The sequence below is a fragment of the Salvelinus alpinus genome, chromosome 21 (assembly GCF_045679555.1).
Source record: "Salvelinus alpinus chromosome 21, SLU_Salpinus.1, whole genome shotgun sequence".
NCBI classification, from domain to species: Eukaryota; Metazoa; Chordata; class Actinopteri; order Salmoniformes; family Salmonidae; genus Salvelinus; species Salvelinus alpinus.
The window spans coordinates 30,428,544-30,445,888 of record NC_092106.1 but is presented as its reverse complement, the minus strand read 5'-3'; the positions used below and the strand labels follow the sequence as shown (position 1 = coordinate 30,445,888).

At 43.2% G+C, this 17,345-nt stretch overlaps 1 protein-coding gene across 14 annotated transcripts in view; it reads left to right on the top strand.

The window, feature by feature from the left end:
- LOC139548213 (eukaryotic translation initiation factor 4 gamma 1-like) overlaps positions 1-13,899 on the top strand; it is a 79,998-nt gene extending 66,099 nt beyond the window's left edge. For all 14 annotated transcript variants that reach the window (XM_071357730.1, XM_071357731.1, XM_071357737.1 and 11 more), the window contains 13 exons: positions 150-467; positions 847-970; positions 1,063-1,180; positions 2,454-2,713; positions 2,930-3,045; positions 3,284-3,456; positions 3,631-3,756; positions 3,869-3,950; positions 4,113-4,211; positions 5,900-6,046; positions 9,643-9,724; positions 10,067-10,207; positions 12,436-13,899. In XM_071357730.1, coding sequence (XP_071213831.1) covers positions 150-467; positions 847-970; positions 1,063-1,180; positions 2,454-2,713; positions 2,930-3,045; positions 3,284-3,456; positions 3,631-3,756; positions 3,869-3,950; positions 4,113-4,211; positions 5,900-6,046; positions 9,643-9,724; positions 10,067-10,207; positions 12,436-12,623 — 1,974 coding nt within the window. In that variant the 3' untranslated portion in view covers positions 12,624-13,899. The remainder of the gene's footprint in view (positions 1-149; positions 468-846; positions 971-1,062; positions 1,181-2,453; positions 2,714-2,929; positions 3,046-3,283; positions 3,457-3,630; positions 3,757-3,868; positions 3,951-4,112; positions 4,212-5,899; positions 6,047-9,642; positions 9,725-10,066; positions 10,208-12,435) is intronic.
- Positions 13,900-17,345: the final 3,446 nt, after the last annotated feature.

Genomic DNA, 17,345 nt, shown 5'->3' with positions numbered 1-17,345 from the left:
GCATATATAGTTGATTTTATTCAAACACATAGGGTATGTCTGCCTATATATTGAAAAATCAATTGGTCGAAAGAACAGGACGTCTCTGTCGTCCAAGATTTGTTTTGAGTCGGGTACAGCCCTAACTCACTCCCTGCCCCCCCTCCCAGAACACGTGGGTCCCCAGGAGAGGAGAGCAGGGCCCCAAGACCATAGACCAGATCCATAAGGATGCTGAGCTGGAGGAGCACAGGGAGGTTCTCAAGGTGCAGCAGCAACTCCTCAACCAGAACACCAGAGGAGGAGGTGGAGGACGTGGTGGTGGTGGTGGTGGTGGTGGTGGTGGAGGAAGAGATCAGGGGAGCCGCGGGGGCCAACACCCCCAGACGGGCCAAAGGAGTCAGCCCCAGGACGAGGGCTGGAACACAGTTCCCATCTCCACCAAGAGCAGACCCATCGACACCAGCCGACTCAGCAAGATCACTAAGGTCAGTGATACATTATACTGTGGATTCTCAGCCACGCACCGTGGACCCATACTCAGTTTGGACTGAAACACTCCAACCCCCTCCACTTGCAGTCTAGCATCCACCTCCTTAACCTTCAACCTCATTGTAAAGTTCTATCAGCCCTACCATTCCCAACTGAAACCCCAAACCCACTCCCTCTGTAGTCTGGCACACACCACTCAACCTTTAAACCTCCATTTAGAGTTATGACCATACTATTCCTGACTCCTCCAAACTTCTCACTTATATAACTCGAAACTTCAGACCTTTTTCAGATCTCAAGATGTTTTGCCCCCAACAATCCTGCTAGTCTTCTTTCCTCAACAGTAATGTTTCTAACCTCTCCTTCTCTCTGCAGCCCGGGGCTTTGGACTTCAACAACCAGCTGCTGGCGCCCCAGCTCGGGGGTAAGGGCATGTGGGGCAGCTGGGGCAAGGGCAGCAGTGGAGGCACCACCGGAGCAAAACCCGCTGGTGAAGCCAGTAAGTCCTCTTACCAGTACAACCACCATTGCGAAATATCTACTCTTAGGCTCTTCAAAAATTCAGTGTTTGTGTTTTGTGTGTGTTCATAGCCCCAGAGTCAGGAGGCCGCCCAGCCACCAGCACCCTCAACAGGTTCTCAGCATTGCAGCCACAGCAGCCCTCCTCCTCAGGGCCCTCACATGACTCGGACAGAAGAGTTCCTCAGAGGTCAGCAGCACTGGGACGTTACAACAGACTACATCTGTCCTTTACATATAGTGCCTTCCGAAAGACTTCAGACCCCTTGACTTTTTCCACATTTTGTTACAGCCATATTCTAAAATTGATCAAACATATATCATCCTCAGCAATCTACACAGAATACCCCATAATGACTTAGCGAAAACAGGTTTTTAGATTTTTTTTTGCAAATGTATTAAAAATAAAAGCAGAAATACCCTTTTTACATAAGTATTCAGACTCTTTGCTATGATAACATTCCAGAAGGACAACCATCTCTGCAGCACTTCACCAATCAGGCCTTTATGGTAGTGGCTAGGCGGAAGCCACTCATCAGTAAAAGGCACATGACAGCCCGCTTGGAGTTTGCCAAAAGGCACCTAAAGACTCTCAGACCATGAGAAACAACATTTTCTTGTCTGATGAAACAAAGATTGAACTCTTTGGCCTGAATGCCAAGCATCACGTCTGGAGGAAACCTGGCACCATCCCTACGGTGAAGCATGGTGGTGGCACCATCATGCTGTGGGGATGTTTTTCAGTGGCAGGGACTGGGAGACTAGTCAGGATCGAGGGAAAGATGAACAGAGCAAAGTACAGAGATCCTTGATGAAAACCTGCTCCAGAGCACTCAGGACCTCAGACTGGGACGAAGGTTCACCTTCCAACAGGACAACGACCCTAAGCACACAGCCAAGACAACGCAGGAGTGGCTTCGGGACAAGTCTCTGACTGTCCTTGAGCCCGGACTTGAACCCGATCGAACATCTCTGGAGAGACCTGAAGATAGCTGAGCAGCAACGCTCCCCATCGAACCTGAAAGATCTTGAGAGGATCTGCAGAGAAGAATGGGAGAAAGTCCCCAAATACAGGTGTGCAAGCTTGTAGCGTCATACCCAAGTAGACTCGAGGCTGCAAAGGCGCTTTAACAAAGTACTGAGTAAAGGTTCTGAATACTTGTGTAAATGTGATATTTCAGGTTTTTATTTTTAATAAATTAGCAAACATTTCTAAACTGTTTTTGCTTCATCATTATGGGGTATTGTGTGTAGATTGACAAAAACAACAATTAAATAAACTTTAGAATAAGGCTGTAATGTAACAAAATGTGGAAAAAGTCAAGGGGTCTGAATATTATCCAATGGCACTGGTTTGAATATGGAACATCACTGCTACCACAGGGCAGAATGTTTATGATTGGTTCAGATGAAGGTCATCTTGTGACTCTTTGCATCTACCCCCCGCCCATATACACAAACAGGAACAGCTCGAGTCGGGACCGTGGCAGCGACAGATTCGAGCGTCATGACCGTGGCAGCAACGACCGCTTCGACAGGCGGGACGACCGGCGAGACGACCGGGACAGGAACCGGCCCACGGTCACCAAGCGGAGCTTTAGCAGGGAGACGGAGGAGCACAGCAGAGAGAGGGAGCACCGCGGCCCTGCTGATCCTGTACGCCGCGTAGCCAGCATGACCGACGACCGGGGCAGCAGAGACCGAGCCAGGAGCAAAGACAATGGTACGAAACAAAGAATACACACAGCATACTTTCTGTCAGGCTTACAGTACTGCTGGCAGGAGTGACCAGGAGTTTTAAAGGGATGGGGAAAGGCAGAGAGTTGGTGCTATGTTAACCAATTCAGGAACCTTTATGGGGAATTTGCAATGTTTTAAAAGGCAAGGATTTCTCAGGGAGACATTTGTATGTGACTTTCTCTATCTGTTTGGGCCACAGTGAAGAGGGAAGCTGCTCCCCCTTCTGCCCAGAACAAACCTGCCTTGAGTGAAGAAATGCTGGAAAAGAAGTCCACAGCTATCATAGAGGAGTACCTACACATCAACGACATGAAGGTACATCACATTTATACCCATGCAGATCATTGGAGAGACTTAACTACATAACAACCACATACGGATATGATACATAACTTGGCTAGTTGGCCACATGGTGGTAATTGAAAATGGCTTTCCATGTAAATGATGTACAACAAAACAGGTTATTGTTTATGTGTTTTTATTATTGAAACACTGCCCTACTTTAGAGGAGTAAAACTAACCTTTGAATCCTGTTTCCCATCCGGCGCTGTAGGAGGCGCTGCAGTGTGTAGTGGAGATGAACAGCACCCCGCTGCTCTTTGTGTTTGTACGGAGCGGTCTAGAGTCCACTCTGGAGCGCAGCCCCATCGCCAGAGAACGCATGGGCCTGCTGCTGCACCAGCTGTACAAGGCAGGGACCCTGCCCAAAGAGCAGTACTACAGAGGGTCAGTCACCTCCTGTGCTTTCTGCCCGTGGAACAGCACTATACACAAATGAGTTGTGAAACATTGAATATGTGGAAAAGGTTATAGTGGATCACTAGTATATTGACCTTTTTCTTTTCTAGATAAAGTCTATCTGATAAATATGAGTGATTGATTTGGTGTGTGTGTCAACAGGCTTCAAGAGATACTGGAGGTGGCGGAGGACATGGCCATAGACGTCCCCCACATCTGGCTCTACCTGGCTGAGCTCATCACCCCTATGCTTCACGAAGGAGGCATCCCCATGGGACAACTCTTCAAGTCAGTCCCAGGCTTCATTCTAGGCCTCTAATAATAATAACTATTTTATCAGTCAGTATCCTCTATATTAAGATGTGACCTACTGACCTTGTTTTGACCTATGACCCTGTAGGGAGATATCCAAGCCCCTGGTTCCTCAGGGGACGGCTGGAGTTCTGCTGGTCCAGATCCTCACCTTACTCTGCAGAGGAATGGTACGTTCTGTCACTACCCAACCTGTGAAGGAGATGGTGCTTTATGTTTTCATATCTGTCCAGACGTCTAGATGACCTTTGATGTTTGAATTCTATGCAAATGTCATGTTGTTTGTGGATCCAAAGTGTTTTTAATGGAACCACCTGTATCCGCTACCTCAGAGCCATAAAAAGGCAGGTGCCATGTGGAGGGAGGCGGGGCTTAGCTGGAAAGACTTTCTGCCTGAGGACGAGGACGTCAACAAGTTTGTGACAGAAAAGGTAAGAGGTCGGCGGTCATGACCCTGTAGGGATTGAAAGCAGATTCACCATATAGTATTGCCCCTTTTTGAACTAAGAGACAAATATGAAATAATAGTCAATTATTGAAGGTGGACTCAGGTAAATTACTTTGCCACGAGCAGCACTGCAGATATTGAGATAAGCAAGATACAAGACTTCGCTCACACAGTCACAGTATCTGTGCATGTGCACGGATTCGCTTCACGCTCTTACAGCCAGGGGACCAAAACAGCTGAGGTTGAGCCTCACGCTTTAACACACTTTAGTTGTTGGGGAAATTGACCTACTGCTGTTTACTTTGCATCTACGTCATATCGCTGAGGCTACCTTTAGATCAATCTATCAAATTGCAATCAAATGTGTTTATATAGTCTTACTTGCATCAACAGTTGTCCCAAGGTGCTTTAACTTCTTAGTGATCCCTTGCGCGATTTGACAACACCCAGTGAAATAGCAGCGCGCCAAATTCAAAAACAGAAATACTCATCATAATAATTAATTAATCATACAAGTGTTATACATCGGTTTAAAGATTAACTTCTTGTTAATCCAGCCACAGTGTCAGATTTCAAAAAGGCTTTACGGCGAAAGCAAACAATGCTATTATCTGAGGACAGCACCCCATCAAACAAACACATGAAAATCACATTTCAACCCGCCAGACGCGACACAAAAGTCAGAAATAACAATATAATTCATGCCTTTGAAGATCTTCTTCTGTTAGCGCTCCAATATGTCCATTAAACATCACAAATGGTCCTTTTGTTCGATAAATTCTGTCGTTATATCTCCAAAATGTCCAGTTATTTGGCGCGTTTGATCCAGAAAAACACCGGTTCCAACTTGCGCAACATGACTACAAAGTATCTAATATAGTTACCTGTAAACTTGATCCAAACATTTCAAACAACTTTCCTAATCCAACTTTAGGTATTTTTAAACATAAATAATCTATAAAATTTAAGACGGGATAAACTGTGTTCAATACCGGACGAAAACAAAGTGGAGCGAGCTTTCAGGTCGTGCGCCCCAACCACAACAGTACACTAGACTCGACCCTCGTTCTGATCAGCCCTACGTCTTAATTTCTCAAAGGAAAAACATCAACCAATTTCTAAAGACTGTTGAAATCTAGTGGAAGCGATAGGAACTGCAAGCAAGTGCCTTAGAAATCTAGACCCACATAGAAAACCCATTGAAAAGAGTGACCTAAAAATAAAAAAAATCCTGGATGGTTTGTCCTCGGGGTTTCGCCTGCCAAATAAGTTCTGTTATACTCACAGACATACATTTAACAGTTTTAGGAACTTTAGAGTTTTCAATCCAAATCTACCAATTATATGCATATCCTAGCTTCTGGGCCTGAGTAGCAGGCAGTTTACTTTGGGCACACTTTTCATCCGGATGTGAAAATAGTGCCCCCTAGCCTGAAGAAGTTTGAAGGGCTTTCCAGACAGGAAGCGGCAGCAGAGTTGCCCGTTGATTTTCAATGGCGCTAGGCAGGCGACATTATTCTAGGCGGAGCGATCTGCGGTGCTCGTGCACGTGAAAGCTACTCAGCCGAAGCAGAGAAAATGTGAATCTGCTCATCGCTTCCTGTCTGGAAAGCCCGTAACAGTAATTATGGGAAGTTTCACTCTCTTGCTGTGTGTTCCCTCTGAATGCAGAATTTGGTGTTCACCCTGGGAGGAGGAGAAGATGATGAGACAGAAAAGAGCAGTAAGAAAGAGCTGAGCTCAGAGGAGCTGACCAAACAGCTGGACAGACTCATACAGGACAAGGCTGTCAACCAGAGGATCTATGATTGGGTCGAGGTATGACGTGTGAGAGGGAGAGTGTGTCCACTCACCCAATTAATATTTCGGTTTGCTTTTGTTACAGTGCATTCGGAAAGTATTCAGACCCCTCGACTTTTTCCACATTTTGTTACGTTACAACCTTATTCTAAAATGTATTAAATGTATTGTGTGTCGCCTCAATCGACACACAATACCCCATAATGACAAAGAAAAAAAATATTTGTTGCACATTCAATGTAAAATGTATTCAATATCACTTTTACATACAGTACCAGTCAAAGGTTTGGACACACCGACTCATTCAAGTTGTTTTTTTTTAAACTATTTTCTACGTTGTAGAATAATAGTGAAGACATCAAAACTATGAATTAACAGATATGGAATCATGTAGTAAGCAAAAAAGTGTTAAACAAATGAAAATGTATTTTATATTTGAGATTCTTGGAAAAGGAAACCGCACACTGCTCTTGATAGTATCACCGATATTTAATAAGCTTACGTATCGGCCACACGGCCGATAGGCCGATACGTAAGCTTATTAAATATCAGTGATACTATCAAGAGCAGTGTGCGGTTTCCTTTTCCTTCATCTTGTTCAATTGATGCCATGCACCTGCAAATAAGATTGCTCAGATGTGCGAGTGCCTTTTTGAATTTATATTTGAGATTCTTCAAAGTAGCCATCCTTTGCCATGATGACAGCTTTGCACACTCTTGGCATTTTCTTGACCAGCTTCATGAGGTAGTCACCTGGAATGCATTTAAATTAACAGGTGTGCCTTGTTAAAAGCTACTTTGTGGAATTTCTTTCCTTCTTAATGCGTTCGAGCCAATCAGATGTGTTGTGACAAGGTAGGGGTGGTATACAGAAGACAGCCCTATTTGGTTAACGACCAAGTCCACATTATGGCAAGAACAGCTCAAATAAGCAAAGAGAAACGACAGTCCATCAATACTTTAAGACATGAAGGTCAGTCTATCCGGAACATCGTTTCTTCAAGTGCAGCGTTTCTTCAAGTGCAGTCACATCTTGCTCTCGTGAGGACCGCCACAGGAAAGGAAAACCCAGATTTACCTCTGCTGCAGAGAATATAAGATCATTAGATTTACCAGCCTCAGAAATTGCAGCCCAAATAAATGCTTCACAGATTTCAAGTAACAGACACATCTCAACATCAACTGTTCAGAGGAGACTGCTTGAATCAGGCCTACATGGTCGAATTGCTGCAAAGAAACCATAACTAAATGACACCAATAAGAAGAGACTTGCTTGGGCCAAGAAACACCAGCACTGGACATTAAACCGTTCGAAATCTTTCCTTTGGTCTGATCAGTCCAAATGCGAGATTTCTGTTCCAACCGCCATGTCTTTGTGAGACGCGGAGTAGGTGAACGGATGATCTCCGCATGTGTGGGTCCCATCGTGAAGCATGGAGGAGGAGGTGTGATGGTGTGGGGGTGCTTTACTGATGACACTTACACGGAACCCAAACCGGCTGCGCGAGTGTGCTATCGTGCATAAATGTATCCCCCCCCCCCCCCACACACCAAACGTGATCACGACACGCAGGTTAAAATATCAAAACAAACTGAACCAATGACAATAATTTGGGGACAGGTCGAAAGCATTAAACATGTATGGCAATTTAGCTAGTTAGCTTGCACTAATTTGTCCTATTTAGCTAGCTTGCTGTTGCTAGCTAATTTGTCCCGGGATATAAACATTGAGTTGTTATTTTACCTGAAATGCACAAGGACCTCTACTCCGACAATTAATCCACACATAAAACGGCCAACCGAATCGTTTCTAGTCATCTCTCCTCCTTCCAGGCTTTTTCAGCGTTTTAATTTATATGGTGATCGCATCTAAACTTTCATTGTATTACCACGACTACCGGCAAAACAGTTAGTCTTTCAATCACCCACGTGGGTATAACCAATGAGGAGATGGCACCTGCTTCTATAAACCAATGAGGAGATGGGAGAGGCAGGACTTGCAGCGCGATCTGCGTCAGAAATAGGAATGAGTTCAATTTAAGCAGTGTGGGTGCAATAATTGAATAACATGGATTTCAAAATGTGTTTTGCGGCGCTCGCGCACGCGATGTGTCCGGTCTGGTCAGCATGTTAGTGATTTATTTAGAATTCAACGCACACTTAACCAGCATGGCTACCACAGGACTCTGCAGCGACACGCAATCCCATTTGGATTCCGCTTGGTGGGACTACCATTTGTTTTTCAACAGGACAATGACCCAACACACCTCCAGGCTGTGTAAGGGCTATTTGACCAAGAAGGGGAGTGATGGAGTGCTGCATCAGATGACCTGGCCTCCACCATCCCCTGACTAACCCAATTGAGATGAGTTGGACCGCAGAGTGAAGGAAAAACAGCCAACAAGTGCTCAGCATATGTGGGAACTCCTTTCAAGACAGTTGGAAAAGCATTCCAGATGAAGCTGGTTGAGAGAATGCCTAGCGTGTGCAAAGCTGTCAAGGCAAAGGGTGGCTACTTTGAAGAATCTCAAATATAAAATATATTTTGAATTGTTTAACACTTTTTTTTGATTACTACATGATTCCATGTGTGTTATTTCATAGTTTTAATGTCATCACTATTATTCTACAACTTATTTTCTATAAAAATATAGAAAAACCCTTGAATGAGTAGGTGTGTCCAAACTTTTGACTGGTACTGTAAGTATTAAGCACCTTTGGCAGCGATTACAGCCTCAAGTCTTTATGGGTATGACGCTACAAGCTTGCCACACATCTATTTGGGAAGTTTCTCCCATTCTTCTCTGCAGATCCTCTCAATGCTCTGTCCGGTTGGATGGGTAGTGTCGATGCTCAGCTATTTCAGGTCTCTCCAGAGACGTTCGATCAGGTTCAAGTTCGGGCTCTGGCTGGGTCACTCAAGGACTTTCAGAGACTTGTCCCGAAGCCACTCCTGCGTTGTCTTGGCTGTGTGCTTAGGGTTGTTGTCCTGTTGGAAGGTGAACCTTGGCTGGGCGGCCAGCTCTAGGAAGAGTCTTGGTGGTTCCAAACTTCTTCCATGTAAGAATGATGGAGGCCATTGTGTTCTTGGGGACCTTCAATGCTGCAGAAATGTTTGTTACCCTTCCCCAGATCTGTGTCTCGACACAATCCTGTCTTGGTGCTCTACGGACAATTCCTTCGACCTCATGGCTTGGATTTTGCTGTGGGACCTTATACAGACAGGTGTATGCCTTTCCAAATCATGTCCAATCAATTGAATTTACCACAGGTGGACTCAAATCAAGTTGTAGAAACATCTCAAGGATGATCAATGGAAACAGGATGCACCTGAGCTCAATTTGAGTCTCATAGCAAAGGGTCTGAATACTTATGTAAATAAGGTATTTCTGTTTTTGCTTCATCATTATGGGGTATTGTGTGTAGATTGCTAAAAAAATATATATATATTTAATCCATTTTAGAATAAGGCTGTAACGTAACAAAATAAGGATAAAGGAAAGGGGTCTGAATACTTTCTGAATGCACTGTATATATATCCCCATTGGTCCTTGTTGTATATCCCACTGCTCAACCCCACTGATATGTGTTGTGACTGTGCCTCCCCTCTTTAGGCTAACCTGGACGAGACGCAGATGTCCTCCAACGTGTTTGTCAGAGCAGTCATGACATCCATCTGCCAGTCGGCCATCATCTGTGAGTTACTCTACCTTTACCTGTCAATCCAACACTGTATCAGGACAACCCTGCACTCTAATACTCTTTTCACCGAACTTAGCAGCTCTGTAATGATGCATAGTTGCTTTAACCGTGCTGGAACGGACAATGTAGAAATAATATATCCGAACCAACACATTATGGCTCAGATCACTCCAAACGCATCATCATGATAATGTGGCTGGTGACACTGCTTCTTGAAAGTCCAATATCTTGAAAACATGACTGCTGATATGCAAAACATTTTGGGACTGTATCAATAGTGGACTAATGTAAAAAACACCAAAAGGTAGTTTTTGACCCCTCCCCCTCTGCCCGCAGGTGAGAACCCTTACAAGTTGGATGCGAAGGTGATCACCCAGAGGGCCAAGCTGCTCCACAAGTACCTGAAAGATGAGCAGAAGGAGCTGCAGGCTCTCTACGCCTTGCAGGCCCTCATGGTGGAGATAGAGCAGCCTGCCAGTGAGCGAGATACAAAATGACTTCAGTCACTTTCCTCTCCGTTTCCCTATGTGTCAAGTCTCTGGCAGTTTTTTTTGTGATGCACCGATATTACATTTTTGACTGATACCGATATTTTCCTTGCCTCAAAAAAACCAATACCGATAACCGATATTGAAAATTTTACCGGCCTTTTAAGCACTCTAGTACAGTTAAATATTTAACACACAATGAACGCAGTGGTCTAAGGCACTGCATCTCAGTGCAAGAGGTGTCATTACAGTCCAGGCTGTATCACATCCGGCCGTGATTGGGAGTCCCATAGGGCGGCGCACAATTGGCCCAGCGTCGTCCAGGCCGTCATTGTAAATAAGAATTTGTAGTTAACGGACTTGACTAGTTAAATAAAGGTTACACACACACCACACTGACCAAAAAGTTATTTTGTTGGCATTTACGCATGTCCCCATTACCAGTGAAACATAATCAGACCTATTTCAGTCACTTACTTGCAGTGCTGTTTCGTTGTTCATTTGTTCAGTCATGTCATTCTCAACCACGATTTCTATGGAACGCCGTTTGCGTCTTTGCGTGTCAAAAAAGATACACGTCAAATAACACTATTTGACCAATCAGGACCTGAATATGACTGCATGTCACATAATAATTTAACGCGTTCATACATTTTTTACGTAGTTATTACACATTGATTACGCGCACACGTATTTCATGTCACAACAATTCATCGATACGTATGCTGTGATGCTGGTAAAGTTGTCTCGCGCACCTACAGAGCTGTTTTTTTGGGGGGGGGGTTTTAAGCGAGCTAGCTCATGGATGCAAACAATGTTCTTCCCCAAAAATGACACAAACTAGGTGTCATCTAAAATAACCCTCATTTATAAGACAGTTCTTATTTGATTAATGATGGTCGGACCCATCTATGTGAAGCTAGCCACAATAAGAATTCACCACAATAGTGGACTTTGAAAGTATGGCATAATTCTACTATTTGTCTTCATTTGCATCACTGTCAATGATACACTTTTATTTTGAAGGCAAACCGCAATTCCACAACTGTGCCCAATCCTTAGCTTCACAACACATACCCCAGTCCGGTTGAGCCTCACTAGCCAGATGAAGCTAGCTGGCTACTTATAACATTAGCTTTGGGCAACAGGGTTAAGTAGCTGGCTAGCTATTTATTTTCATGAACTGAAGTTCAATTTCATCAGGCAAACAACAAGTGGCAACCTTGCTAATACTTACTCACAAGGATTCCTAAATCATTGCTAAGAATAATGAAAATGGCTGCTGTTTCCACTGGTCATTGTTTTCATGCTGGTTGTTTTGGTGCTAGCTAGGTACCACGCTAAAGCTAGCTACCCCAGAAGTTGCAGTCAAACAAATGATGCTTTATTACCGACGCTGTATTGTAAACACGTAGTTTGTGGCTGTTTGCTTGTTTGCAGACTTTTTTGTACAGCTTTGACAGTGCTACTTTATCTTTTTTGACACGCAAAGACCCAAACGGCGTTGCATAGTATGTATGTAGGGAAGCTAATAGTGACGCTACTTCTGTGTAACTCCGGTAGGGCAACATCTGAAAAATAGCACACTTGGTAATGTGTACCGGTGCTCGACCAGTCGACGAAAGTCAACATCACCCACGACAGAGAACGGTTGATTGTCAAGGGCAATGAATTCCATTATCTTGGCTTTAATGGATTTATCCTTTGAGTTGTCTCGCTGAAGTTGTCTTACTCTTTCAAATGACTGCTGGACTTGTTGTCTGCTCGATCCACACAGCAGACATTATGGGCTGGGTTAGGAATGCTGTGTTGCATGTGCAGTGCAACATTTTATGTGGAGTCATTACGTCATGTACCTATGGTATATAGGTATGCACGGAAGCTTTGACATCGTTTTTTAACATCGGCGTTAAACAAGACATCGGGCCCATACCGATGTTGGCATTTTTAGCTAATATCGGCCGATTCTGAGATATTCACCGATTTATATCGTGCATCTCGTTAGTTTGTTTTTTAACATGCTGAAGACTCAGATTTGTCCTGTGTTTGTCTCGTAATGTTAGCCTTTTTCTTTCTTTTTTTCCATAGGGGTTATTTGACCGAGGGGTGTGGTTGACCAATTTGTATCCTAGATGTTATTTTTGTGCACATTGTGTATTGAAATCCTGTCTCCCTCTGCTTACATTGTTGACATGCTCTCTTCCTCCTTTCTTGTAGACCTGCTGCGGATGTTCTTTGACACGCTGTATGATGAGGACGTGATCAAAGAGGAGGCCTTCTACAAGTGGGAGTCCAGTAAGGACCCCGCAGAGATGCAGGGCAAGGGTGTGGCCCTGAAGTCCGTCACCGCCTTCTTCACCTGGCTCCGTGAGGCCGAGGACGAGGAGTCTGACAACAACAGCTAGAACCTGCTCCCCAGTGCCCCCTGGACTCTGGGAAAGACCTGCAGGAGAAAAAAGAACATCCTGTTGATGATGATTCAGGAACATGGGGCTGTTAGAATCAACAAAATCCTTCTGCGTTAAAAAAAAGAGGAAAAAATCAGCTAGGAGATTCTACTACGGATTGAACATGCAATCGTTTTTTGTTTTATTTTCTTCATTTTTGTTTATTTTGCGCTGCCGAATGTCTTTGAACTAAATTGAGAAACTAATTGCGAGAGAGCGATAAGCGTTACAACAAGCTGTAGGGGTGGCTGTTTCCTTCAGTGTTTTGAGGTTTTATCCCTTGTTTTAAAGGCGTCACGTTGCCGTAGCAACACTATTCATGATGTTTAGCAAAACAACAAAAGATTAAATCCCCAACAGACCGAACTAATAAAGGCTGCTCATATATATATTTTTGATTACATCATATATCCTGTTGAATGAGACATGATGGCCATCATGTTGTATGTATGATTCTACACGACTCTGTCAGCGATTTAGCTCTTTCTTTTTGAGTTTAGGATGATTGAAGTGTTTCTTTTTTTTAGATAAAAGAAAATCTGTATAAAGAAAAGTGGACATGCTGGAGCTCGCTTTCTTTGAACATTACAGTGTGGAGTCTTTGAGACTCCTGTGGACTTCCTGTCTGGTGGAGAGGGACAGTGGGGCGATGGACAATGACCTTTTGCTGCTGGGGGTCACAATGCTTCCTTATGGCCATGCTCGCCAACCCCATTTTGTCCTGTGTTACATTTCTCCTACACTTCCAAAAACTGTGGGTCTGGAAAGGGAGAACGGGCTTGCAACGACGTGGATTTTTAAAAAGACAAAATCATCATTCAAACTTGAAAGGTATATATATAAATCATCTTTAAAAAAGCAATTTCAAAAAGAGTATAAAATTACATTCACAGTACGTTTCCTAAGGCTTTTTCTGCTTCCGTTTAGTGGAAATGCATTTCAGGAGAGTTATGTAATATATTGCTTTTTTTGTTTTGTTTTTCAAAAATAAAAATGCTAATGTTATGCCATGTATTTTTTTCCTGAAACAAAGTGGCAGTTCTCTGTATTTATATTTTTCTCTCCTCAGCTAGCAGGTGCTTGTAATGATCCACCTGAAGTCATTGATTACAATTTAATTGAATATTTTGTAAATACTTTTTTGCTTTACTTTATGAAGTATTTAATTAAGAAAATGAATGCCTCTTTTCATATCCGAAACTGGAAAAGATAATAAAGAACATTGCAAATAAGACACCATTTTAATATATTGATTTTTATCCAGAGGGGGGGACTGACAGCCTACATGTAGTTTCACAGTAATGTCAGATTTTAAACTGTTTCTCCCCACCATGTCCTCTCACTCTGTTGTCCCACACAAAGGAACTGAAAGCCTTTACACTACTTAATTGTCCTGTGGAATGAGGAAGCCGACTGGGCATTGTGTAAGTCTCACCCAACCACAGAAATTGCATTTGTGTGTTTTCATTGTCTCTGCTTCTAAAGTTCTCCCATCTGCAGAGTTGTGTGTTCTGACTGTTCTCTTTTGTGCAGAAGTTCCATCTGTGTAGATCAGGGGTGGAAGAGGTGACTAAACCTTCATCCTACACAACAGATTTGTATAGTCTGACCTCTGTAACAGGTTAGTGATGGTAGTAGCGACGTGTTTCAGGTCCCCTGAACTCTTAACCTATTCACTTTTTGTGTGTGCTCTGAGCACTCCTCATCTTAGCCCTCACTACTTATATGGGTTTACCACACTATTTGATCTCCATTTTATCACCACAGGCTCCTTTCCACTTCTGTATTCTGTTTGACTGTGAGGAGTAAATGGGATAGGGCTGTAGTTTTGAATATATTGATAGGTAGAGGTTTTTGAGATTTAGGTTCACTGAACACAATCATTAAAACAGCTACAATGCAAGCATTCTCATATCATAGTATTGGGTCTGTCTAATGATCGATGTGGAAAAGGTGGCAGCCACAGACCAAGTTCCAGGGAGGGCTGAGTGCAAAGGCTGTCTGTAAACAGTGTAACGCCACCAAGGGCAACAAGATCACCTCCATACTGCACTGGGTCAAAGATGCAGGTACTGTATAGCCTACACACATCCCATCATGACTGTCCTAATTAACAAGCACACTCAAACTGCAACCTCCAACTTTGAGCATATCTTGGATGTAACTGAACATATCCTGGATCTGTGAGAAAGATTGATAACGCTCAAGTTCTACCTGCTTCTGTCGGTCTCTTTCTCCCCTTTCCCTACTCATCCCTCTCCCTTCCAGTCTGACCTTATGTCCAGTACTCCCCTTTCCCTACTCATCCCTCTCCCTTCCAGTCTGACCTTATGTCCAGTACTCCCCTCCTCTCAGGTACAGTTGAAGTCGGAAGTTTACATACACTTAGGTTGGAGTCATTAAAACTAGTTTTTCAACCACTCCACAAATTTCTTAACAAACTATAGTTTTGGCAAGTCGGTTAGGACAGCTACTTTGTGCATGACGCAAGTAATTTTTCCAACAATTGTTTACAGACAGATTATTTCACTTATAATTCACTGTATCACAATTCCAGTGGATCAAAAGTTTACATACACTAAGTTGACTGTGCATTTAAACAGCTTGGAGATTTCCAGAAAATTATGTCATGGCATTAGAAGCTTCTGGTAGGCTAATTGACATTGAGTCAATTGGAGGTGTACCTGTGGATGTATTTCAAGGCCTACCTTCAAACCTACCTTCAAACTCAGTGCCTCTTTGCTTGACATCATGGGAAAATCAAAAGAAATCAGCCAAGACCTCAGAAAAAAAAATGGTATAGTCTGGTTCATCCTTGGGAGAAATTTCCAAACGCCTGAAGGTACCACGTTCATCTGTACAAACAATAGTACCCAAGTATAAACACCATGGGCCCATGTACTTTGGGACCAACGTACTTTGGTGCGAAAAGTGCAAATCAATCCCAGAACAACAGCAAAGGACCTTGTGAAGATGCTGGAGGAAACCGGTACAAAAGTATCTATATCCACAGTAAAACGAGTCCTATATCGACATAACCTGAAAGGCCGCTCAGCAAGGAAGAAGCCACTGCCCCAAACCGCCATAAAAAAGCCAGACTACGGTTTGCAACTGCACATGGGGACAAAGATCATACTTTTTGGAGAAATGTCCTCTGGTCTAATGAAACAAAAATAGAACTGTTTGGCCATAATGACCATCATTATTTTTGGAGGGAAAAGGGGGAGGATTGCAAGCCGAAGAACACCATCCCAACCATGAAGCACGGGGGTGGCAGCATCATGTTATGGGGTGCTTTGCGGCAGGAGGGACTGGTGCACTTCACAAAATAGATGGTATCATGAGGTAGGAAAATGATGTGGATATATTGAAGCAACATCTGAAGACATCAGTCAGGAACTTAATGCTTGGTCGCAAATGCGTCTTCCAAATGGACAATGACCCCAAGCATACTTCCAAAGTTGTGGCAAAATGGCTTAAGGACAACAAAGTCAAGGTATTGGAGTGGCCATCACAAAGCCCCGACCTCAATCCTATAGAAAATTTGTGGGCAGAACTGAAAAAGCGTATGCGAGCAAGGAGGCATACAAACCTGACTCAGTTACACCAGCTCTGTCAGGAGGAATGGGCCAAAATTCACCCAACTTATTGTGGGAAGCTTGTTGAAGGCTACCCGAAACGTTTTGACCCAAGTTAAACAATTTAAAGGCAATGCTACCAAATTCTTATTGAGTGTATGTAAACTTCTGACCCACTGGGAATGTGATGAAAGAAATTAAAGCTGAAATAAATCATTCTCTGCTATTATTCTGACATTTCACATTCTTAAAATAAAGTGGTGATCCTAACTGAACTAAGACAGGGAATTTTTACTCTGATTAAATGTTAGGAATTGTGAAAAACTGAGATTTAAATGTATTTGGCTAAAATGTATGTAAACCTCCGACTTCAACTGTAAATCTGTTGGTTATGTGAAAGCCGACGCGGGTACAACACGCTACGGTTGCTGTGAGTTATGCCAGGGCTGTACAACAGGGCTGTACTGACCTGGTCTACCAGATGGTACATAACATGGTCCATAACATCCCTGACATAGAGACTTACACTGCAGCAGCACCTGTTCATCTTCCTACAATGCACTCAGAAAAGTTTTCCTCTCCACTTCAATTTTCACCTTTTAATTTGATGATCAAAAGGTCTATTGGAATAGTTGAATGTTGTCTTCTGTGTTAAACAGAAATCCTTCCTCTACCTTGTCTGTTCCCTTTGATAGGAAATGTTCTGAATGGTAATGAAGGGAGAAATCCTCCCTGGCAGCTCTTTATTTAATCCTGTTTATTCTGTTAACCCTTTGACCACTCCAGATAGTTGGCAGCTCGTAGAGACAGACTCCCTTTCGTTAGAAAACATTCAACCTCACACCCTCTTCAATACACTACTTATAATGAAGATGACATTCAACCTCACACCCTCTTCAATACACTACCTATAATGAAGATGACATTCAACCTCACACCCTCTTCAATACACTACCTATAATGAAGATGACATTCAACCTCACACCCTCTTCAATACACTACCTATAATGAAGATGACATTCAACCTCACACCCTCTTCAATACACTACCTATAATGAAGATGACATTCAACCTCACACCCTCTTCAATACACTACCTATAA